At 50.4% G+C, this 24,341-nt stretch overlaps 1 protein-coding gene across 1 annotated transcript in view; it reads left to right on the top strand.

The window, feature by feature from the left end:
* akap9 (A kinase (PRKA) anchor protein 9) overlaps positions 1-24,341 on the top strand; it is an 87,633-nt gene that overhangs the window by 8,716 nt on the left and 54,576 nt on the right. The window contains 15 exon segments of the mRNA XM_062529095.1: positions 2,011-2,250; positions 7,289-7,333; positions 8,016-8,075; positions 9,350-9,526; positions 10,695-10,850; positions 12,757-12,954; positions 14,117-16,202; positions 16,205-16,318; positions 16,321-17,315; positions 19,108-19,242; positions 20,970-21,135; positions 22,478-22,557; positions 22,700-22,826; positions 23,109-23,206; positions 24,139-24,256. Of these exon segments, the coding sequence (XP_062385079.1) occupies positions 2,011-2,250; positions 7,289-7,333; positions 8,016-8,075; positions 9,350-9,526; positions 10,695-10,850; positions 12,757-12,954; positions 14,117-16,202; positions 16,205-16,318; positions 16,321-17,315; positions 19,108-19,242; positions 20,970-21,135; positions 22,478-22,557; positions 22,700-22,826; positions 23,109-23,206; positions 24,139-24,256 (4,795 nt within the window).

Here is a 24,341-nt window from a genome sequence, read left to right on the forward strand (position 1 = left end):
AAAAAAAACCTGTCATTTACAGGTGAAATTGCAGCAAACTTCTGGAAATATAATCTTTTTTTTTATTTCTATATAACCTTTAAATTATGTAAAAGTAAATTATGAATAATCCTCAGTAAACAAGCTTCATAGTTGTGGACCTTAGACAATGGCTCGTTTGTCCATTTTAAATGTCAGCTTTAACTACAGTTTATTGTACAGTTTATTGTTCTAGAATAAAAACCCTTACAGTACAGTATATCCAAAGTAGGCATGTACTGTAGCTAACGGTATCCCACTGTCTCACACTTGTTCTGAGGCCAGTTGACCGCCATGCTAAGCCATGCCTCTGGCTGTGATTAGCACCTCCTGGGGCGTGCTGTATAGCCCCGTGGCTGGAGGCTGTGGCTCTGCCACTGACCGTGTGGTCCGTCGGTGCGGCACGCTGCGCCGCGCCGTACCGTACCGTGTCCCGCTGTGTTAGCCATCATCTCACACAGCGCTGTGCACTTAGCCTGCTCCCACCTCCACCCTACTTGTGCTCCGCTCGCCGTGCCCTGCCTGCCTAATGCAGTCGGCTCACTGAAGAGCTGCAGGGGCCACTCGGTTTGAGCAAAGCGTGCCTGGTGGGAATTTGAGATGTGGTACAATGTAGTGTGTGTGTGTGTGTGTGTGTGTGTGTGTGTGTGTGTGTGTGTGTGTGTGTGTGTGTGTGTGTGTGTGTGTGTGTTTTATGTATGAGAGTGTGTGTGTGTGTGTGCGCGCACATGCTTATGGCTATGTGGGTGTTTGTGTGCACATGTTTGTTTTGTTGTCTCTGTGTTTTCACTGGGTCATAGCAGGGAAAAAAAGGTCTCTTGGGTAATATGCAGAGTGCAATGTTTACAAATTGCCATGGTTACTAAAACAATGGCTCGGTGGATGTTAATTATATCACGTTATATGATTAAAATAAGCCAAAAGAGGGTTTTAGGCTTCAGGTAATTAATTCATAAGGAGGATTTGTACATTTTGTCACATTCAATATGTCACACATGGGTCCTCATTTATGAAACGTGCGTAGTCTGCGTACGACCAAAAACAGGAGTAAAACAGGCGTACACTTGTTTCCACGCAAAGCATGGCATTTATCAATGTGAACGTGATCGGTGCTATACGCTTAAATCTCACGTCTCAAGTAAGCACGTTTTTCAGGCGGCATAGCGCCGTGCAGCAGTAAATCGGCCGTGGATTAGAACATTTTGAATTCATGGACTATCTCGGACATAACACCTTTCCTGTACATGTGCAGCCTATTTGCTGTAATGTAGCATATTATATTGACACATTTGATGGCTTAGGATAGCCATATAGGAGATGATTACTTTCTCTTTGGCAAACTAATGATCTCTTTTGGACGTATAATGCAGTGGGGGAGTTGAGAACTCACTCAGGGCAAGTCAAGTCACATTTATCTTGCACATTAAAAATAACTGTTGCAGGAGTTTGCAAAATGAGAGGCAGAAGTTGGTCTTGGCTTGAGCTCTTCCAGGACTTCAGTCAGCTGCTATTGAGGTGTAAGAGGGGTGGAAGGGAAGCTCAGAGTGTCCTCTTCTAGACCTGCTTGTGCGATGGCCGCCCTGTGGGCATATGCCACTTAGAGTGCGGGCATATGCGGATGTTTGTGCATCCTGGGCCCTGGCTGGTGGTGATTTCTTGAGCTCTAATCCACTCAGGAAGCATTTGCGAGATTAGACGCAGACACAACAGCCGCAGTGTGTCAGCCGTGATGGCCTGCGCGAGGTCACTCTGTGGCCGCCCGGCGAGCACTAGCGTGCAGGATGCTTCGCTTCAAATTCTCCAAACTTGCTGCTAATACGGTATGTACGCCAACAAAAAAAAAAGAATTTTCGAGAGAAAAGTCGTACTGAGCAAAACTAGAGATGCTTTTAAGGTACATGTGGTGGTTGTTGTGCAGTGGTATGCCCGTTTAAATGGATCTGGACGTGACTGTGTGCCTGACACGACTGTTTGTTCGCTCTGTGCCTCCAGCTGGCCGAGTACCGTCAGCGGAAAGCCCATGCTGACGGCCAGAAGAAACAGAAGAAGAAAAAGAAGAAGAAGGGAGCGGACGAGCCTCTGGCGAGGGATGAAGGCGGTGATCTAGAGCCCTCGGGCGGGGAGGAGGTGGGGGGAGGCGAAACGAGAGCGCCCCGCCAGACGGAGTTCACCTTCGCTCGCACCCTCCGCAGAGGCGAGACCGTCAAACACGACCAGACCTACACCATAGAGGTGAGTGGAACTCTCTTTATATACTGTACACAATCAGCCTTAGCTGCTGCCTCAGTACTGATCTGAGTTCATTGTAAGTTTTGGTCAGTTTTATGAACTTACATACTGGGCTGGTCCCAAGTCAGTCAGCCTCAGAATAGGTCATCCCCATAATGGGTGTGGTGTAATAACATGTTCTGGGACACTTCTGGGCCAGATCAGGTCCACAGTCAGACGCTATCTGGGTTACTGATGGCGTAATGCCAGCAGGTGCAGTGTTTTTCTATGCAGTTTTTCAGCTCAGGGCTATAGCAGCCTTTTCTGCTGTGATTGCCACTGAAGTTTGCAAAGTAGGTGCCTAGTGTGCATTCACTTGTAAATAGATTGTGGGGGGAATGAATATGTGCATCTTAATAAAAAGGGAACATTACGATAGCAATTACCAGCACGGCAATTTCGGGCTCTCTTAGACTTCCAGAGTAGCTTAGTGGGTCGCTAACCTTTTCATATCTGCGCGCCAGCAGGGAAGCTTATCCTCCCTGCTCTTTTTCATCTAAAATCGCACGGAAGTGCTGTAAGCAGCAGGTTGGACTGGGATGAGATATGGCATGAGAGTTTGACGGACGGTCCAGGGATTATTGTTTTTCTCAAAATGCTGTCAAATGAATCCCACAGAGAACAGCTTGAGCAGGATCCCATCAAGTGAATCTAGTTTATGTTGCGTGTTTACATGATAAAAGACAACTGCATGTCCTGGTTCCTGATTTGATATTTAGATTTTCTTTTACATTACGTTGTTTTATTAGATATATAGGCCTATTGACAAAGCAGCTCTTTTGTTAATCTTATGGGTGTATGTTCGGAGGGATCTCTTTCTCTCTAACACACACAAGAAGCATACCGGTATTCTCTGTCGCTGTAAAAAAAAACATATATATAAAAAAAGCATTTGTTACTCCATCAAATATGAACCTTACATTGTAATTAGCTATCTATAGGCTAGCTATAGGCTAACTGGTCTAACCCACTTCCAGTGAATTATGCTAAGCTAGGCTAACAGTGTCAGACTGGGTTATTACACACACAGAGAAGAGAAGGGTATGTACACGTATCCTCTTATCTAACTTGGGGTTAGATGTCAAATAAGCTAATTTCCCCCAAAAGTTAGTGTGTTCCTTTTAAAGTTTTCTGTAGTCTAGTCCAGATTCCTGTGGAAGGATTTGTCTGGTTAGGCGCCCTACTTAGCTATATGACACATTTCACTTATCAGATTAATTAAGCTTGCAGAAATGAAGCGTGTCACAAAAAAAAGTCTTTCTGTTTGATGTACATCATAATGATTTCCAATTTGCTGCTTGAAAGGCAGTGTGGCGGTAGTTGAAATCGCAGATTCATCCTCCCCTAGAACAATGGTACAAAGCCAGTATTGTCACCGTATCACCATTAGTTCCATTTATGGTGCAGAATATAAGTGTGAAATAACAGTCTGAAAGGAGAGGTTTTTTTTTAATGGATTTGATAAATGGACCTGTGGTACACACACACACACACACGCACGCACGCGCACACACACACACACACACACACACACACACACACACACACACACACACACACACACACAGACATCGTTCTGGCTCATGGTTACCCTCTTATTTGTTTTAAACAACAGAAATGAGCAATTCATGATGTCACCTAAACAGACATTATATTGATCTTCATAACTTGTGTTGAACAACTCTAGTCATCATCCAAAGATTGAGACGACCTTTCTCTGCAATGCACCTCAAGTATTGCTTTTATCTCTTCAAAATATTGTTAGGATTACCACAAACAATGGAATTGGAGCAGTATGACTTTGTTTCAAAACAATGAGAGGCTATTGTAGGGTGTGTGTCTGTGTGTCTGGTTATGTGTTGACTGTGTTTGCTATACTGTGTTGGCTGATACTCTGCTGAACACGACTCACTCGTTTGCTCTTACTGCAAAAAAAATGTTCATCGTCTTGCGAACAATTACTGTGGCTCTGTAGCCTTGAGTGCATTCAGTGGACTTCTGCTGCTAAAAGCCATTTTCCTTGACCTGACGACAGCATTTCACATGGAAGACCTGCAACTTTTTCCCCCTCAGCTAAACAAACACATACACAAACACACACACACACACACACACACACACACACACATTCCCTCTTTCTCTCTCTCTCTCTCTCTCTCTCTCTCTCTCTCTCTCTCTCTCATTTTCTTTCTCTCTCTTTTTCGCTCTCTCTCTGTGTCGCACTCATTCTCACTCTCTCTCTGTCTGTTTCCCTACCCCTTCAGGTTAACCACATGTACATTAGTGTGCGAGGGAGAAAAAAAAACCTCACCTTTTTATCAACTTGGTGGTACTAGCAGTTCCTGTAACCCCCCCCCCCCCCAAAAAAAAAATAGACAGTTGCCATAGCAACAGACAACTGCGTTTTTAAGTGGTTGAGCTGCCTGCTGTCTCCGTCTGTGTGAAGAATCCTCCTGGCCTTGCAGTGAATAGCAGATTAGAACATTCCACAATAGAGAGCGGGAGCGCAGCAGAGATGTAGACGCATTAGAAGTGAGCGGTGTGTCCTCGGCTCCTCGGTGTTCCGACCGTCCGCTGTCGCCATGCGCCGGCTGCTCCCATCTATCTTTTCATGACGCACCTAATCTCTTCTCAACTCGCTGGAGTTCGCTGATTTTTTTTCTTTTTGCATGTCAGAAGACAAGGGTTTTGCAAAATTGAGGCAGGTTACTCTTAGGCAGGTTTTGGTGGTGGTGGTGGTGGTGGTTGGGGGGTTTTCTGTTCTCTTTGGGGAAAGCACTCAGACGTACTGTATGTACCAGAGATCAGATATGTATCCATGCAACATTGGCACAGCAGCCCAGGAAAATGGTGCAATTAGCAAAGCGCCTCATTATTATAAATAGACAAAGCATTAGCACTGGCCAAGTTCATAATGCAAAAATAAGCACTGTAGGTTTTATTGGCTATGATCATCTTTTAGCATATATTCTACTTTCAAAAATGTGCATGGGATATGGATGCTCAGTTGGCTAATATAGGTTTGCATTTTTTATGTGATGCTAATGCGAAAGAACATTATTACTCTATTACACTATTACTCATTGCTACTAGAATGGCTATCACTTCTGAAACAAAAGTAGCAGGTAGTCTTAGCCACACCGTGCATGTCCGCTGAGGATGTCTACCTGATAAAGCCAAAGTAGAGAACAGTTTTGGCATTGTCATCCGTCACTGTCATGTCTAAGGTTTACATATCTGTCTACTTAAGTGGTAAACTTAAAAGTATCCCCCTCAGTGCTATTTAATGAAAATGTCCTCCTTTGCTGTCCACGGTGAGTGATGGTGACTTTTTTGGTCCTTTTCATTTCCCAGAGAAAAGGGAAGGCGGCAGTGTAATTGGCCTAGATGCACAATTGCATTACTACAGAGATGTGCCCAAGTAGCCAAGCAACTTTATGGTGGAGGGGTTGCTGTGGAAACACTGTAACACAGTGATTCCCTTCTCAAACGTGCGCACACACACACACACACACACACACACAAACACAGACACTCGTTCAAACACACACAGTACAGGCCATTGAAATCTAGTGTAATCTGTCTCCCCCTTTTAATATGCTTTTCTCTGCATAGTTAAATGCACAGAGATGGATCTCTATGTCAACTGGACAGAAGTTATGTAGCAATGAAGGCATCATGCTTTCGAATATATTTTACTGTTTTCAATTATTAGTCTGTTTATAAAGTGTCCTTTATTTGTATAGTGCTTTTGGCAGACAAGTGTCAGATAAAGTGCCATGAATGAAGATTAAAATGAAGCATGAAAAACAAACAACAAATGTTGTTTTTTATTTAGTACTGTAGCTCTCCACTTGGTAGTTTTGTCATGGAGATGATTTTCAGCATCTCGCCATTCGCTTGCAGCTGCAACCACTGAACAGCAGCCCCATATCTTACGCATGTCTATTTGAATATTGTGTGTGTGTGTGTGTGTGTGTGTGTGTGTGTGTGTGTGTGTGTGTGTGTGTGTGTGTGTGTGTGTGTGTGTGTGTGTGTGTGTGTGTGTGTGTGTGTGTGTGTGTGTGTGTGTGTGTGTGTGTGTGTGTGTGTGTGTGTGTGTGTGTGTGTGAGAGAGAGAGAGTGATCAGACATTGCTAATCTGGAGGCTGTCTGACAGGGCCATTGCTGCAACTGCTTCTGCTGCCCCGGCTCGGCTCGGAGGGCTGGATCCAATATCACTCCCCAGGACCACTGCATCTGAATTATTAATCCACTCGGCTGGACCGAGTGCCCTACAGGGGCACGGTGCTGCTATTTGTTGTATGGAGGGGGTCATTATCATCATGAACATGACTCCCATAGGCTGACGATGCTGTATGGATGTAGTGGGCTGTGGCCAGTTAGGAAGGACAACTCCTGTGTGTGTGTGTGTGTGTGTGTGTGTGTGTGTGTGTGTGTGTGTGTGTGTGTGTGTGTGTGTGTGGAGATTCTCCCCCCCCCCCCTCTGGATGTAGGTCAGTGGGGTAGACGACAGGCATGGGGAGTGGCTGGGACGCAATTATCCTTTCTTCTGGAAGGGAGGGGAAAAAAGAGATCACGGCCGACCACCGTGGAAGAGCCTGCTGGCAAACGGGTCCTGCGGTCGCCTCCACGCAGAGCTGCTCGGGGCACGTGGATTTATGAATGCGTCTGCCAAGCGCACCATGGCTCAAACGGCCGTCTTTCTGGGCTACACATCGGTAGGGTGACTTTGCCAAAAAAGGAAGAGAAGCCTGGGATGGGTTAGATTGGGTTGTCCTAGTTTTGGTTGTTTTAGTTGTCTCATGGCTAGAAGCAAAATCGGTGGCGTGTTGCAAGTGTGATGTTTTGGTCAGTGTGTGTGAAATGTGAGCTGGGCATCTCATGATTGGCTCAAAGCTCTGGTGAGAATAGTGTGTGTGTGTGTGGGGGGGGGGGGGGTCTGAGTGAACAAAGGAGAAAGATGATTAATGTAAGTCCTAATTGCTTTTCTCTCTTCCAGCCTGAAAGTGAGATGTCTACCACAGCAGAAGACTACTCCACTGAGGTATGTAGTAGCACACACACACACACACACACACACACACACACACACACACACACACACACACACACACACACACACAACACCCTTTTGCCCCTTTGGCCTTGCTGTTTAACACGATCGGCTCGGATGTCCTGTAATCTATTTAGATTTTTCTTGAGGTTATAGTTGTATCCACAGAATCGGTGGTGCACACGCCACGTTTTCCAATGCTGTTTGCACTCTCACTGTGATTTCCGGAAGTTGGAGTGGAGCTTTTTCCTTGCGTGCTCCGGATGTCTCCATGACACTTTTTAGCACAATTTGCTCCACCATGTGATTGGATTTGCTGGTTGCCAGGCACTGAGGTCTTAAAGTCACCGGAGGGAATTTGTTTGAAAAAAAAAAGAAGGAAAAAACAAAACAGGCAGGTCTCTGGGCATCTGTGAAGACATTACGCAGCCAGTGCTTACAGTAATTTGTCAAATGGTTAGAAATTGTAGACCTGCAAAGATTGCACTGTATGGAAAACACACTGAATCGCCAGGACGTCATCTTCCGAATGTGATTACTTTGTGCCTCTTTCCATCGGCGTCATAATGAATTGATAATCTAATCAGCAAGCTGGATTAGAACGTGTTTCTTTTTTTCGGGGAAAAAGGATACAAGTGCAGTCCTTGTTTCACAGAGTGTTGTGAATTAACAGGTGAATGGCTGCCTGGAGAGGACAAACAGAGCTGCGGAGGCTCCTCAGGACTTCCTCTGGGTACAGTAAACACACGACTAAACATGATGAAGCACAAGTGGCCGTGCTCTCTCTAACTCCCAACCGTGCAGCTACCTGGCTATTTTTAACGTCTCTCTCTATCGCTCTCTCGCCGTCTCTCTCTGTCTGTCTCTCTTGCACACTGTGTCCGATGTATCTTCACAGGGGGGGGGGGTTGTTTCTGTCAGGTCTGAGGTCTTTGTCCAAATGCACTAACCCTCTAACTGCTCTGGACTGATTTCTGATGCTAACCCAGTGCTTTGGTCGGAGAGCAGCATCCAACTGCTGCCTTTGGGATGACCTTTTCATTTATTTATTTGGTCGGCTATTTATCTATTTCCTCATTCATTCATGCTTACAATGGAGATGGCGCAGGCTCAGCTCTAACTTTACTCGCCGCTCTGACACAGCGGGGACGGGCGCGGGAGAGAAGGGCTGTGTGACATTTTGCAGGTGTAAATTACGCTGAAAGCTCCGAGAGAGGGAGAGAGAGAGGGGGGGAGATGAGGAGAGAGAGAGAGAGAGAGAGAGAGGATGGGGGAGAAACGGCACAAAAAGGAGAGATGAAGAGAGAGAGAGAGAGAGAGGAGGGGGGAGAAACCACACAAAAAGGAGAGAAGGTGAGAGAGAGATGAAGAGAGAGAGGAGGGGAGAGAAACTGCACAAAAAGGAGAGAAGGTGAGAGAGAGACGCAGAGAGGGAAAGAGAGCTGAGTAAATGGAGAGAGAGAGAGGGAGAAACGAGGGAAAGGGGGAGAGAGAGAGAGAACCGAGGGAGAGAGAAAACAGAGGGGATGGAGGGAGAATGAAGCCCAGCTGTGAACACGGGAGTCGTTAAGCTGCCACAGGTGGTGCCTCTCTGCACCCAAAGAAAAAGACTGAAAGAGGAGAAATGATAAATAGAATGAATAGATAGGTAGATGGATAGATAGATGGATGGACACATAGATAGATACTATAGATAGATAGATAGACAGATTGGTAGATAGGTACAGTAAAGCTTCTTGAGCACAATGACACAGAAAATGATGATGTGTGGAAGATTAGACAGGGTGAGAGGGAGGGGGGGGGGGTGCTGGGGCGAGTGCCTTTGTTAGCTTGCTGCTGTGTGTCATTCATGGCGTCAGTCAGAAGCCAGGTTGGCTCATTATACACCTCTCTCACACTCTGTTCTCTCTCCTTCTCTTTCTCTTCCTTTCATTCCCTCCCCTCCCCTCCCCTTGCTTCTTTATCCATCTACCCCCCCCCCCCCCCACACCCCCTCTCTCTTTTCAGGAGGAGGACCTGCGGCAGACTGTAGCCCCATCAGATCAGGACCTGCTGCCCCATCCACAGGACCGACTGCAGGACATGGAGGACGAGCTGGCGGCTAAGACGCAGGCCCTGGAGGACCTCACCAGGGAACTGGAGGACATCCGCGCCGCCTTCGGCACCGAGGAGGGAGTGCAACAGGTACCTGTCCCCCTCGTCCTGCTGTCTCCGTTGGGCAGCTCTCTCACTCCCTCTCTGTCCTCCCATCTTCACACTCCCCTCCTGTTCCTCTTCTCTCGTCCTCCTTTCCTGTGTGTCCTAGTTGTCCTCCTTTTTGTTTTCTCCCTTTTCTAGAGCTCCCTCCTTTTTTATGTCCTCCTCACCTCTTCTTTCTCATCCTCACCCTTTTTGTCCTTCTCTTGTTTCACTCCCTTATTCTCTGTCCATCTATCTGTCTGTTTGTTTGTCTGTCTGTCTGTCTGTCTGTTTGTCTGCCTGTCTGTCTGTCTGTACTCTGTCTGTCTGTTGTCTGTAATAGGTTTGAAGTGAGAATTCCTGTGTCATTTAGCTGTGAGTTACTATATGTGTATTTCTTTGTGTGTATGTGTGCATATACTGATGGAAGGACTTTCTCTGCACACACAGACACGCACACACACACACACACACACACACACACACACACACACACACACACACACACACACACCTACGGTATGGCTCGGTGTAGACACCATACGTTTATGGATAATGACTGACTCATCAGTTGTGAAATACAAGAGCAGAAGATGATGTGATTCTTCAGTATTTTCAACACTTTGTTTGTACTGCAGTTTTACAAATGCTGTGCGTCAGCACATTCTTTTGAGAAAGAAAATACAGAAAAATGAAAAGCACCTTCTGTTGTGAAAACACAGCCAGTGGCCCCAGCTCATTGGTCCACAGTGCCAGGGTCACTGTTCTTTTCTGTCCCCTCTCGGAAACCATGGTAACCCAAAAGATTCCTGTGTGTGACTGACAGCCTCTTCTCTCTTCTTTTCTACCTCTTCACTTCCTCTCCTCTTGCTCTCCTGTTCTGTCCTCTCATCCTCTCTTCCTCTCCTCTTCCTCCTCATTCTCCTCCTCATCCTCTCCTCTTCTTCCTTCTCCTATCCTCCTCTCCTCTCCTCATCTTCTCCTCTTCCTCTCCTCCTCCTCTCCTCCTCCTCTCCTCCTCCTCATTCTCCTTCTCTCCTCCTCATCCTCTCCTCTTCCTCCTCCTCCTATCCTCCTCTCCTCTCCTCTCCTCCTCTTCCTCTCCTCAACCTCAACCTCTCCTCCTCCTCTTCCTCCTCCTCCTCCTCTCCTCTCCATGACGTGCTCACTCCAGCTGCAGGACTTTGAGGCGGCGCTCAAGCAGAGGGACGGCATCATCACGCAGCTCACCGCCAACCTGCAGCTGGCCCGCAAAGAGAAGGACGAGGTCATGAGGGAGTTCCTGGAGCTCACCGAACAGAGCCAGAAACTCAACATTCAGTTCCAGCAGGTACCACTCACCCACACTACCCCCCCCCCCCCCCCCCCCCCCCCCTCACACACACAAACACACACACACAAACACACACACCACAACCGTTTTGGATAGGGGAGTTATTGTTGTTATCCCCCATCATGATGCTGTTGGTTATTTGTTAGTTGTGAGGCTTACGCAGATGAGCGCTCGCTGTGCTTTCGGTCATCCCAGCCCACCCACACTCAAATTATAACAAAACATCGGCATTGGCCATTAGCATTCCTCCCACCTACGGACCGCTCTCTCTCTCGCTCAAACAGGTATCTGTCCTTTCCCCCTCGTCATGCAGTAAATCATCACTTCTCTTTCTCCTCGCTATACTGTTATCTTCTCCGTCTTGTCTTCTCTCCTCTCTTCATTCGTGTCTCTTTTCTCTTTGTGTGCCTCTTTGTCTTCTTGTCTCGGGTCTTCTTTCCTCCTCTCGCTTACCACATCTGCGTCTGTGAACAGCCAGGCAGTGCGTTTTCACAGAATTGTTGAAATGCCTGTTATGTGTTCCAAAACAATATACAGTCCGATTGCTCCGAAGGCTGCACATCAGGTGTATTATTTGCAGAACTGCTTTGTTTGTTTCTACTCTTGAGTTTTATACAATGTAATCACAATCTTCTTTGTCTGTCTATCTCTCTCTTTCCCTCTTTCACGCTGACCCCCCCTCTCTCCCTCCCTCTCTCTGCCCCCTTCCATCTTCTCATTCACACCCTCCTTTTCTCTCTGTACTCCCTACTTTCCTCTCTTTCTTTCGTTCCCTCTCTCCCTCCCCTGCCTCTCTCTCTCTCTGATTCCCTCTCTTTCTTTCTCACTGTGTACCCCCCACTTTCCTCTCTCTCCCGCTCTCCCTCTCTGCCTCTCTCTCTCTCTGATTCCCTCTCTTTCTCTCTCACTGTGTACCCCCCACTTTCCTCTCTCTCCCTCTCTCCCTCTCTGCCTCTCTCTCTCTCTCTCTGATTCCCTCTCTTTCTCTCTCACTGTGTACCCCCCACTTTCCTCTCTCTCCCGCTCTCCCTCTCTGCCTCTCTCTCTCTCTGATTTCCTCCCTTTCTCTCTCACTGTGTACCCCCCACTTTCCTCTCTCTCCCTCTCTCCCTCTCTGCCTCTCTCTCTCTCTCTCTCTCTCTCTGATTCCCTCTCTTTCTCTCTCACTGTGTACCCCCCACTTTCCTCTCTCTCCCTCTCTCCCTCTCTGCCTCTCTCTCTCTCTCTCTGATTCCCTCTCTTTCTCTCTCACTGTGTACCCCCCACTTTCCTCTCTCTACCTACCTCCCTCCCTCCCTTTCTCCGTCTCCCTCCCTCTCTGCCTCTCTCTCTCTCTCTCTCTGATTCCCTCTCTTTCTCTCTCACTGTGTACCCCCCACTTTCCTCTCTCTACCTACCTCCCTCCCTCCCTCTCTCCGTCTCCCTCCCTCTCTCCCTCTCTCTCTCTCTCTCTGATTCCCTCTCTTTCTCTCTCACTGTGTACCCCCCACTTTCCTCTCTCTCTCTCTCTCTCTCTCTCTCTCTCTCTGATTTCCTCTCTTTCTCTCTCACTGTGTCCCCCCACTTTCCTCTCTCTACCTCCCTCCCTCTCCCTCCCTCTCTCCCTCTCTCCCTCTCTGCCTCTCTCTCTCTCTGATTCCCTCTCTTTCTCTCTCACTGTGTACCCCCCACTTTCCTCTCTCTACCTCTCCCTCTCTCTCCTTCCCTCTCTCCCTCCCTCCCTCTCTCCCTCTCTCCCTCTCTCTCTCCCTCCCTCTCTCTCTCTCTCTCTCCCTCCCTCCCTCCCTCTCTCCCTCTCTCCCTCCCTCTCTCCCTCTCTCCCTCTCTCTCCTTCCCTCTCTCTCTACCTACCTCCCTCCCTCCCTCTCTCCGTCTCCCTCCCTCTCTCCTCCCTCTCTCTCAGCTCCAGGCGGGCGAGACTCTGCGCAACAGCAGCCACAGCAGCACGGCGGCCGACCTGCTCCAGGCGCGCCAGCAGCTCGTGCTCTACCAGCAGCAGCTGGAGGAGCGGGACGCCGAGGTCAGAGGTCAGCAGGAGCGCGGCGAGGAGCAGCGGCGTCAGATCAGCCAGCTCCAGCAGCGCCTCAGCCACATAGACACGGTAATTTGCATACGCATATACTGTATGTCTCCCTGCTGAGAACTTCATTACTGGAAACGAGAGAATGCGCGCACCTCTCAGTAGTGCTGGTGCTGGGCCAAAAAGAAGTGAAAAGAAATGATCAAGGTCCGCACACTGATGGAAGCTCCCAAACGTTTATTTAGCACAACGTTGCGGACCAAGGTCCTTCATCAAGCTTCTATCAGCTTCTATCAGTGTGCAGAACTTCATTACTGGAAACACCAAGACGGTGTGAATAGATGATCGGATAAAATAGTATATGATGGTAAATAAAATAGTTTTATATACATGTACTGTATACCCATGTCTATGTATTGTATCAGGGCAAGTCTGTAAGTCTGTATGTATGGCAACTTTTGGTTATAGGGTTTTGAAGAAGAGTTTTTAACCGCTACATAAAGGCTTTTTCCAACTGCGACATGGTATATGGACTGGTATGGGTGAACGTCTAGTGTCTAGTGTCTAGTGAAGCAAGTCAGCATTATTTACATTAGTACAGCAGATTGATTGAGTAAAATGTAGGATGGACTCTATCAGCATGTTTTACAAGCTAACCGTGAGTGCTCCGGCACAGATACGCTTCTAACAGTAGTGAGATAGATGCTCTGAGAACAGGAACGGGATTCTCCTGGTATGTCTTATCAGCAATTAAAATATGAACATAGTCTGAGTGTATCAGCGACTGTGTAGTCATTGGACTGTATTATTTAAATGAGGAGGCTTTCATAGACACGGATATACCTCGCCTGGTTTCACATTCAAGTGAGGGGGTTGACTCCCGCCGGGACTGGGTCTGGTCCATATGGTAGAGAGAAATACAAACATTGTTTACGGTCTTCGTTCTAAATGTCTAAAATTGGATGTGAGAAATGGGGAAAGGGCTACTTATTGTTTTGAAGAAAGAAACTAGGCTGTTGTTCTATCAGCCCAAATGGTTTTATAATGCACCAGTATCATGCTGAGGTCCACAGTCAACCTTAAACGCCAGCACTCAGTGTCCAGCACAGGTTCCTCTATTGTGCTTTCTGTGCCAGATAGCCTTTTCAGCCCCACTTAAAGCTGCAAGTGCTGCAGTGTTTGAATCAATTCTCACCAATCCCAACCCCCCACCCCCCACCCCACTCTCTTCCTGTCTCCATAGGTGGGCACGCAAGCAGACGAGTCACTCACGCTGAGATTGCAGGAGAAAGAGCTGCTGGTGGCCAAGCAGGAGAGGGCCATGTCCGAACACGAGCACTCGCTCATGCGCCTGCGGGAGGAGCTGACCGCCTCGGAGCAGCAGCGGAACGCGTTGAGCCAGCAACTCGCCGCCAAGACCCAGGAACTGGCCACGACCATAGCGGAGGCTGAGAGGAACCGCTCAGAGCTTCAATGTACCAAGGCGGACCTCGACAAAATGAATGTTGAGTTTGAAAGGACCAAGGTTGAGTTTGACAGCAACAGGTTGGATCTCGAGAGAATCAGGAAAGAGTTGGAGAGCAGCAAGGTGGAGTTTGGCGGCAACAGGTCGGAGTTTGAGAGCTTGAAGATGGAGCTGGAGAACAGCAGGAAAGAGATTGCGACCAATAAGGTGGAAATGGAAAGCAACAGAGCGAAACTCGACGTGAGTGGAGCAGCACTTGAGAGCCTCAGGGCGGAGCTTGAGAAACTGAGGGTGGAACATGAGAGCAGAGGGAAAGAGCTCGAGAGCAGTAGGACGGAGCTTGAGAAAATGAAGGCGGAGCATGAGAGCAGAAAGGTGGAGCTTGAGAGTGGTAAGGCGGAGCTTGAGAAACTGAAGGCGGAGCATGAGAGCAGAAGGGTGGAGCTTGAGAGCGGTAGGGCGGAGCTTGAGAAATGTAAGACGGAGCTTGAGAGCCACAAGGCGGAGTTGGAGAGCAGCAGGACGGAGCTGACGTCGTCGCGGCAGAAGGAGCGCATGTCGTCGGCGGAGATCCAGCAGCTGATGGGCACGGTGGAGGACCTGCAGCGGCGCTGCCACCGCGGCAGCCTCTCGGAGGGCGAGGCCCAGCAGCGGGCGGAGGTGGACGTGGCGCGGCAGCTGGAGCGCCTGCGGGGCGAGCTGGACGAGATGTACGGCGAGCAGATCGTCCAGATGAAGCAGGCGCTGCAGGCGCAGCACGCCGGCGAGGTGGAGCGGCTGAACGAGCGGCACGCCGGCGAGGTGGAGCGGCTCCGCGCCCAGGCCATGCAGAGCTGCGGCGAGGTCAACCAGCTGAGCGCCCGCATGGTGGAGCTCCAGCAGAAGCTGCAGGAGGCGCAGGTGCTGCGCGAGCGCGCCCGCCAGGAGCTCTCGCAGGTGTCCGAGGAGAAGCTCGGCCTGCAGGGCCAGGTGGACGACCTCCTGAAGGACCTCCGCGCCGCCCGCGAGAAGGTGGAGGCGGCGGCCGCGCTGAACGCAGGAGACCGGCGCGAGAGCGAGGCCGACCGCCTCCGGCTCACCATCTCCGAGCTGGAGGCCCAGCTGGCCGAGGCCCACGAGGCGGCCGGCGAGCTGGAGGCCAAGCACGAGTCGGAGGTGACCAACTACAAGATCAAGCTGGACATGCTGGAGCGCGAGAAGGACGCGGTGCTGGACCGCATGGCCGAGTCGCAGGAGGCCGAGCTGGAGCGGCTGCGCACGGCGCTGCTCTTCAGCCACGAGGAGGAGCTCGGGCGGCTGCGCGACGACCTGCAGCGCGAGAGCCAGCTCAACAGCGAGAACCTGCGCGACGAGCTGGAGCGACGCGCCGCCGAGGCCCTGGAGCAGCTGCGGGCCGCCCACGAGGCCCGGCTCCGGCAGGCCGAGCACGAGCGCGCCGACCTGGCCGAGGAGAGGGACGCGCTCCTGGGCGAGATGGAGGCGCTGAAGGAGGAGCTGGCCCGGGCCTCGCTGGAGGGCCCGCGGACCGAGGAGCTGGTGGAGCGGCTGAGGGAGATGGAGCTGGAGGTGGAGGAGCTGAGGGAGAGTGAGAGCGAGAGGGCCGACACGGCCACGGAGAGGGAGAAGGAGGCGCGGGAGGCGCTGATGAAGGAGGCGCAGGAGCGCGAGAGGAGCTGGGAGAGCAAGAACCGAGCGCTGGAGGCGGAGAGCAAGACGTTGAAGGAGGACAACGCCGCCATGAGAGACGAGCTGGAGCTCCTGAACGAGGACCGCGCCAAGGTGCGCGAGAAGATCGCGGCGCTCGCAGAGGAGAACGAACGCCTGCAGCAAAGCGCCGACGAGCTGCGCGAGGAGATCGAGCGCCAGAGAACACCTTCTCGTTCGCCGAGCGCAACTTCGAGGTCAACTACCAGGAGCTGAGGGACGAGTGCACGTGCCTGGCCGGCGAGAAGGCGCAGCTGGAGGAGAGGGTCCGGCGCGAACGCTCGAGTACGAGGCCAAGCTCAACGGCCTGCGCTCGCAGGTCCAGCAGCTGCAGTCCGAGCCGTCCACCGACCTAGACGGAGGCGTGGTGGAGAAGGACTCCACGGAGCTGATGGAGAAGCTCCAGTCGTCGGAGAAGGAGAGAAAGCGCCTGGTCCAGCAGCTGTCCGAGACCTCCGTCCGTCTGGAGGAGAGGGAGGCGGAACTGACGGAGAAGGAGGGAGAGCTGGAGCAGCTGGAGGAGGAGCTTCGTCTCACGCAAGAGGAGATGGGAGAGGTCAACGCTCGTATCCGAGAGCTGGAGACCGAGAAAGTCGCAGGAGCATCCGTCGCTCCGAAAGTCCAGTCGAGCTCCCCACAGCCTCTTACCCACCATTCGCAGCCGCAGCAGCAGCAGCAGCAACAGCAGCCCCCTGCCCCCAGCAAGGGCTCGTGCTCGGTGGAGGAGCACCCCGCTCGCTTGGCCTCCCTGGAGCAGCAGGTGGAGGCTCTGCGCTCCCAGCTCCAGGCTGCCGAGCGGGAGAGACAGCGCGCGGACGAACGGCGCGCAGCCCTGCAGCGGGAGAAGGACGGGCTCGCCGAGCAGCTCCGGCAGCGCGCGCAAGCACCTGTTGAGGTTCTCCCCCCTCCCTCCTCCTCCTCCTCATCCGCCGCTCACTCTTCGTCCTCCCCCCACCTCTCCCTCTCGTCCGCTCTCCCTGCCCCCGTCTCGCAGGCACTTGAGCAGAGCGAGAGCAGCCAGCGACAGCGGCAACAGGAGCCGCGCGGAGAGCAGAGAAGCATCGAAACGCCGCCGCCGCAGCCGCTGGAGGAGAGGGACAGAGAGGGAGACGAGGAAGAGGAGGAACAGGTGGAGGAGAGGAGAGAAGCGGAGGCTGGCAGGAGAGAAGCGAACGCGACAGGGAAGAAGAAGAAGAGGAGACGACGGGGGATGCTGCACAAGCAACGAGTCGCCGACGGCGAGCAGCGGCAAGGGAGCGGAGACACGAAGCAGGTAAACGGGCACACTCTCAACATGCTCTCTTTCTCTCTCACACAGGCGCGCACACACACACACACACACACACACACACACTCTGCAGCTCTACTCATGCTTGTCAGCTCAGTGCTCTGTGTGTGTTCTGATCTGCCTGATGAAGCCGCTGCAGCTGCTATGATAGTGTTTAATGAGCTGGATGAACAGCCGTCTGCGGAGACCGGGGGGCTCGTGTCGGATCTGACCACTTCTCCAGCGCAGCGCGGCGCAGACGTCTCATTGATCAAATATGCCCTTTTTTGTCTCGTCCCTCTCGGGGTCTGCGTTTTTTTAAATCAGCGATCATCTCAGGAGTTTTGCCCTTCACTTTATTTTTAGTCCAATGGTCCACTCATACAGGCGTACAGGGTCTCTAGACTATACAATCAACAGGCTTTTAACATCCTCGTAGTGTGTGTGTGCGTGTGTGTGTGTGTGTGTGGGGGGATCATTTTGTAGCAGTGCAGGTCGTCTTGAGCGGTTCTGTGGCCAGCCTATGCAGGGTGAAAGGAGGGACGTAAAGGAGGCTTTGTTTGTCCTCCAGCTGAAATTAGGATCGGGGATTTATGTGGATTGAGGGCCACTTGTCTCGCTTAATGCAAGCTGAGAGGGGACAGAGTGTGTGTGTGTGTGTGTGTGTGTGTGTCAGAAAGAACCTAACCTGTGTGTGTGTGTTGTGTTCGTAATTGAAGAGCAGGGATTGTGATACCGAGAGAGGCTCACATTCACAAGCCCTTTCTCTGATTGCGGAGGGTAATCACAGCGCCAAGCCCCTCGGCCCCCTCAAGCGCAGTTTGCAATCAGATTGCTCCGCCACGGCTACTTACCCCCCTCAATTGCACCGACAACAGACAAAGTTAGGGGACAAAAAAAAACCATGCGGAAACAAGAAACAGCCGAATTTGTCTTTCTCCCCACATCATCTCACTCCCTCCACTGATTAGGGAGGTGTGTGTGTGTGTTTGTTTGTCAGGAAAGCAGGTTCAGGCTCTCCAGACAGCTCCATCATAAGGAGAGCTTCAGCCCTGTAAACACACACACAGTTCCAGGGCAGAACCGGCGTCAGTAATCGGATTGTTCCTCTCGGGACTCCTGCAGCGTGATTACGCCTCTCAGAAATGTAATGGACCTCCGCACCGCATCGCTCCCTCCCACCCTGCTAGAAGCCAGTGGTGTTTTTTAGGTGAAAGGCTTGTGGTGGTGGTGGTGGTGGTGGTGAGATTGCGATGGCGTACCCATCTCTGGGTGGCTCTCAAGGGACGGTGCTCCGCTCTGCTCTGCTCTGCCTGGAGCCAGTGGCAGTGAAGTGCAGCATCTGTCAGCTCCACATTTCCCCTCACGTCCCCCCAGGCATTACCTGTCCTCTGGTGCCGTAAGGAGCACACATTAACCTGCAAATGAATATAAATCGGACAAACACACACGCACACATACACACACACTCTCTCTCTCTCTCTCTCTCTCTCTCTCTCTGTCCTAGTCCTTCAGTACCCTTTGTTATTCTCACCATCTTCTTGCCTGTCTCTTTCCTTGTTGCAGTACTGTATGTATTCTTCCTCCCTCTCACCCTCCTCTCTCTCTCTATCTCCTGCCTCCCTCCCTCTCCCTCTCTCTCATATTCTGCCTTGTCTCTCTCTCTCTCTCTCTCTCTCCCTCTCCCTCCCTCTCTCCCTCCCTCTCTCTCTCTCTCTCTCTCTCTCTCTGTCTGTCTGTGTGGTATTGTTTGCTGATTTAACTGAGTCCCTCCTGTGCTGTGCTTTGCTGCCCACAGCCCTGCGTCATGCCGTCTGCTCCGCAGGAGGAGGGCAGCGTGAGTGCAGACGACGTCGACGCCAAGACCGTCCAGCAGCAGCAGCAGCACACCGAGACCGAGACCGCGACCGCTCGCTCCAAGGCCGAGGATCATGTAAGTGAGCCTCTATCTATCGCAGCTTTTGCCTCTTTTCAGACCTATTGAGTTTGGCTAGGTTTTTGAGTTTTCCAGTTTTTGCAGGGAGATATGATGCTGATGATTATCGCTGTTCACAATGCTGCTGACAGAATCTAATCTCTCTCTCTAATCTAAGGTGGTTGTAATGTGTATGTTTTAATGGTGCTGTTCTTTTAGTGCAATTGGTTCATGTCAGATTTGATTTGGTGTTATGTGGTACCTTCTCACTGGTGTTTGTGAAATAGCTGAAAGATTATATGTGTCCATGTACTGCCGTCTATATCAGTCCACTTATATTAGGTGTAGAGACGAGCCATGCTTTGTTCTGGTACAGAACAGGTGCACCTGACTTTTCTTTTTCCATAAGTCACTTTTCGGCATGAGTGCCATTACTAGACTCTAAACAGATCATTGTCCAAAGCACAGGTTCGTTTCTCCATTGGAATAGATTTGCTACCAGAATGGATTTCAGGATCAGCAATGTAAATGGTAATCTACTTAATCTAGAGATGGCTAGTAGCAAGCTCTCAATCAAATGAATAGTCTCTGGCCGAACAAAACCGTGGCTTTCAGTCAAAAGCATGTTTTACAATGATGATCTCATGTCATCTCGTCTTGCCAATTTGGGGCAATTATTTTTCCAACTGGGAGATGTAGGTTTCACTTGAAGACACTGTGATATGGTAGACATCAGTCCATTTGGAAACTGGAAACCTGATCTAGCAGGAAGCACAACATTGGGTGCTTTAACATCTGTGTGCTTTCTGTTTTTAAGACGGCCCTTGCCATTTCGTCCAATAGATCCTTTTGCATGAAGGAGCATTAGTCATGTTCCTGTGAATCCTGCCTCGTTCAGACGTAAGCTAGATTACTGGCCAGAGCAGAGGAGAGCAGATGTTGCAGGTCTTACTTTGAGGATTTAAAATCCGTGGACATGTCCTGGGGTGAACCCAGGCAAAGCACTCTGTATTGTCTGATCTATTTTCAGCCTCTTGGTTCTGCCAGTTGCTCTGTTTCAGGCTCAGTCTCCTGGGTTTGACCCCTGGATGGGCAACTTGGACTGTCTGTTTCTCTCTCTCTGTCTCTCTCTCTGTCTCTCTCTCTCGCATACACACACACACACACACACACACACACACACACACACACACATGCACACACAGCCTGAAGCATTCATAAATTCAGACTGATGCGACCACCGATGTTAACACATCAAACACTATGAGGGGGTCTGTGTGCTGCTGTCTTTTGTCTGTCTGTATAATAGAGCTCCTCTGGTGTGATGATGCTGAAAACCAGGTGCTCCTCTAACCCCCCCCCCCTCTCTCTCTTCCTCTTTATCCCTCGCTTCTCCTTGCTCTTCATCATCCTCTTATCCTTCCTCTCTTTGTCTCCTCTCTCTTCACCCTCTTTATGTCTGTCTTCGCACTCTGGCTCTCCCTTTCTCACTGGATTGGCCTTTCTTCCTTTCTTCTCTCTCTCTCTCTCTCTCTCTCTTTCCAACTCAATCTTCTCTCCTATCCTTTCCCCCCTTTGTTTCCTCTTCACCCCCCCATTCTTCCTCTATCTCTCCCTTCTCTTTCTCTCACCCTCTCTCTCCCTCTCTCTCTCTCTCTCTCTCTCCCCCTCTCTCTTTCTCTCTCTCCCTTCTCTTTCTCTCTCCCTCTCTCTCCCTCTCTCTCTCCCTCCCTCTCTCTCTGCAGGCGGAGTGTTTGTTACAGCTGGAGGCCCAGCGCATCAGCCTGTCTCAGATCCACGCGGCGCAGCTGGAGCTGCAGAGGGAGAGCCTGCAGGAGCAGACGCAGCAGACGCGGCAGCGCCTACGCAGTCTGGAGCAGGAGCTGCAGCGACTGCAGCCGCCTCAGAGAGGTGAGACGAGAGAGAGAGAGAGAGGGAGAGAGAGATAGAGGGAGAGAGAGAGAGAGAGAGAGAGAGAGAGAGAGAGAGAGAGAGAGAGAGAGAGAGAGAGAGAGAGAGAGAGAGAGAGAGGTGAGCTGGGAGAGAGAGAGAAAGAGAGAGAGAGTTGAGACCAGAGGGAGGAAAGAGAGAAGGGGGAGAGAGAGAGAGAGAGAGAGAGAAGGAGAGAGGTAGAGAGAGGAAAGTGAGAGAGAGAGAGAGAGAGAGAAAAGAGGGAGAGAGGTAGAGAGAGGAAAGTGAGAGAGAGAGAGAGAGGAAAGAGAAAAGAGAGAAGTGAGAGAGAGAGAGAAGGGGGGATGTCAGTGGGAGACGCAGCAGCGCCTACGCAGTCTGGAGCAGGAGCTGCAGCGACTGCAGCCGCCTCAGAGAGGTGAGACGAGAGAGAGAGAGAGAGGGAGAGAGAGAGGGAGAGAGAGATAGAGGGAGAGAGAGAGAGAGAGAGGTGAGCTGGGAGAGAGAGAGAAAGAGAGAGAGAGTTGAGACCAGAGGGAGGAAAGAGAGAGAGAGGAGGGAGAGAGGTAGAGAGAGGAAAGTAGGGGTTACACAGTGAGAGAGAGAGAGGAAAGAGAAAAGAGAGAAGTGAGAGAGGGAGAAGGGGGGATGTCAGTGGGAGAATGACAGTACAGAGTAAGAGGTGAGCAGGTGAAAGAGCCAAGTAGAGTGAGAGAGCAGGAGCTAGTCAGCTCGCTTTTTTACAGGAGCTGCAGCTCCACTAATGGAACTGTGTAGTCGGGGAGACTGGCAGCTGCTAGATGGAACAGTGGACAGATAAAAAGGCAGAGAGGAGAGAGAATGAGAGAGGGAGAGAGAGAGGGAGAACTAGAAAGAGAGAGGGGAAGAGAGAGCCGTGTGTGTGGAGTGCAGAGCAGGAGCCCTTGTGTCTATAGTCTCGGGTCACGGCGGGGAGAGCAGCAGGCCTCTAAATGGCAGCAGAAAGGGCAGTGTGGTTCAGAGGGAGAGAGATGGGGAGCTGGACACATCAAACACACTGGTATTTTGATCCAGGTTTTCATAGTGGCACAGATGCGCACACACACACACACACACACACACACACACACACACACACACACACACACACACACACACACACACACACACACACACACACACACACACACACACACACACACAAACAAAAACACACCAACACACAACTGTACCCGCAGTAGCACACACCAAATTACTGAACTGGCATGAATTCTTTTCCAATATGCCAATAAGTAAATTGATAAAGCGATGTAGAAATATGGTGCTAAATATGATCTTTAATTTTGTCATGTGATCGCTGTAGGATACGAAGGGGAAACCAGGTCTACAAAATACCAGAATGTAATTGAAGCCATTTCAGATGAATGCAAACAGGTCATACAGGTAAGAAATATCGCTGCAGCATTGTCAGTGTGCCGTGCATACGGCGCATATGAATGTTTTTCATTCACAGTGACCGTTTTAATGCCTGAAAAGATTTGTTGTTAGTTGTTAAGTCCTGAGTTGTGTGTGTGTGTGTTCCCAGTCATTTGTTACTCTACTCGGTGAGGAGTTGGTGCTCTCGCTACCATCTGAAGACGATGAGTGGAAGAGGGAAACTGCCCCCACAACCAAACGTACAGACCCAGGGTCACTGTTACAGGAGGCTAAAGGTGTGTGTTAGTTTGACTGTACTGGTACCATGGATTAACTCAGGACTATTATAGGTGTCCTATGAATCATTTGTATTACTACGTTGAATTAATGTTATGATTTTTTTTTTTTTTACTATGACAATGTATGCTTTCTTGTTTTAAGAACTACTGTAGTTGTTTTTGTTCTCTATAACGAGTGGTAATAATTTGATGAGAAGTAGAGGAGAAAATGGTTTCTTACAGGTGACTCTTGTTTGTTTGTTTGTTTGTTTGTTTGTTTGTTTGTTTGTTTGTGTATAGATCTGTGCAACAGCCTGTACCAGCTAAGGGACCGCATCACGCAGGAACACAGTCGCCTCCAGCATCTCCAGGCTTCACTGAGGGCTGATGGGGACAAGGTAGAATTTCAGTCGTCTTAGCAGACTTGAGTACTGATGCCTGATGACTGGAAAAAAATGTTTGTGATAAATGAGGTAGGAGGAAAGAGGTAGGAGGAGAGAAAGAGAGAGAGAGAGAAAGGAGACAGAGTTAACAAATGAGATTGAGAGAGAGAGAGAGGCGGAGAGGAAAATGGGTATTGATCGTAGAGGCCAGTCAGTCGGAATCGGCCGGACCCAACACCTCCGCCCTGTAGGGTCAGTCTCTCTGTGGGATGGAGAGAAAGAGAGAGAGAGAGAGAGAGGGAGATGAGGACGGGTCCACAAGCCTGAGTCAAGTTTCTCCAGCCAGCTGCCCTCTCAGCCTGGGAGATGATGAGAACGGAAGGAGCGGCACCGTCATTTCCCAACTATGAACCGCAGCTTATACCTTCATTTTGCAACATTTCCTCAGCTATGAGGTTAATAATGTACACAGGGGCAGTTAATATGGTACTAATATGTTTTTGTTTATTTTAACACTGTTATTAAAACACTGTCTTGCGGCTTATACACAATGTGGCTAATACACAGGACATTACTGTAATAGAATCATACAGACAGACAGACAGACAGACAGACAGACAGACAGACAGAGACAGGATGGTGACGGAGAAGGGTGAAGAGGAGAGCCGTGTGTCACTCACTTCAGCGTCCTCCTCGGCGTTCGGAGGATGATCAGCTTAGCATGAGTAGCGGAAGCTTAGTCATGTCCTGGAGAGGGGGATGAGAATGAGCATGCAGAGAATGTGATGACACACACACTCACCTGTCGCCACTTCCATTAGGCCACACACACACACACATACACACCCACACGCACATCTGTTGAGACACGAATTGGCTAATGCGCACAGTATGGAGTCATTTGTGCACGCGTCCACAACGTCACACATCCCACGTTTGACCTGCAGGTGGCGTCACTGCAGCTGGCCAATGAGGAGCTGAGGAGGACCAGCGCGGCGGAGATCTCTGACCTGCGGACACGGATCGGCACGCCCTCCCTGACCCAGGCCTCCGATGGTCGCCACGGTAATGCCATCTTGTCTGTCTTTTTATTTTCTGTCTGTCTGGGGGATTGAGACACTGTTTAATATGGATCTCACACACGCACACA

This window comes from Sardina pilchardus, chromosome 24 (assembly GCF_963854185.1).
Source record: "Sardina pilchardus chromosome 24, fSarPil1.1, whole genome shotgun sequence".
Taxonomy (NCBI): domain Eukaryota; kingdom Metazoa; phylum Chordata; class Actinopteri; order Clupeiformes; family Clupeidae; genus Sardina; species Sardina pilchardus.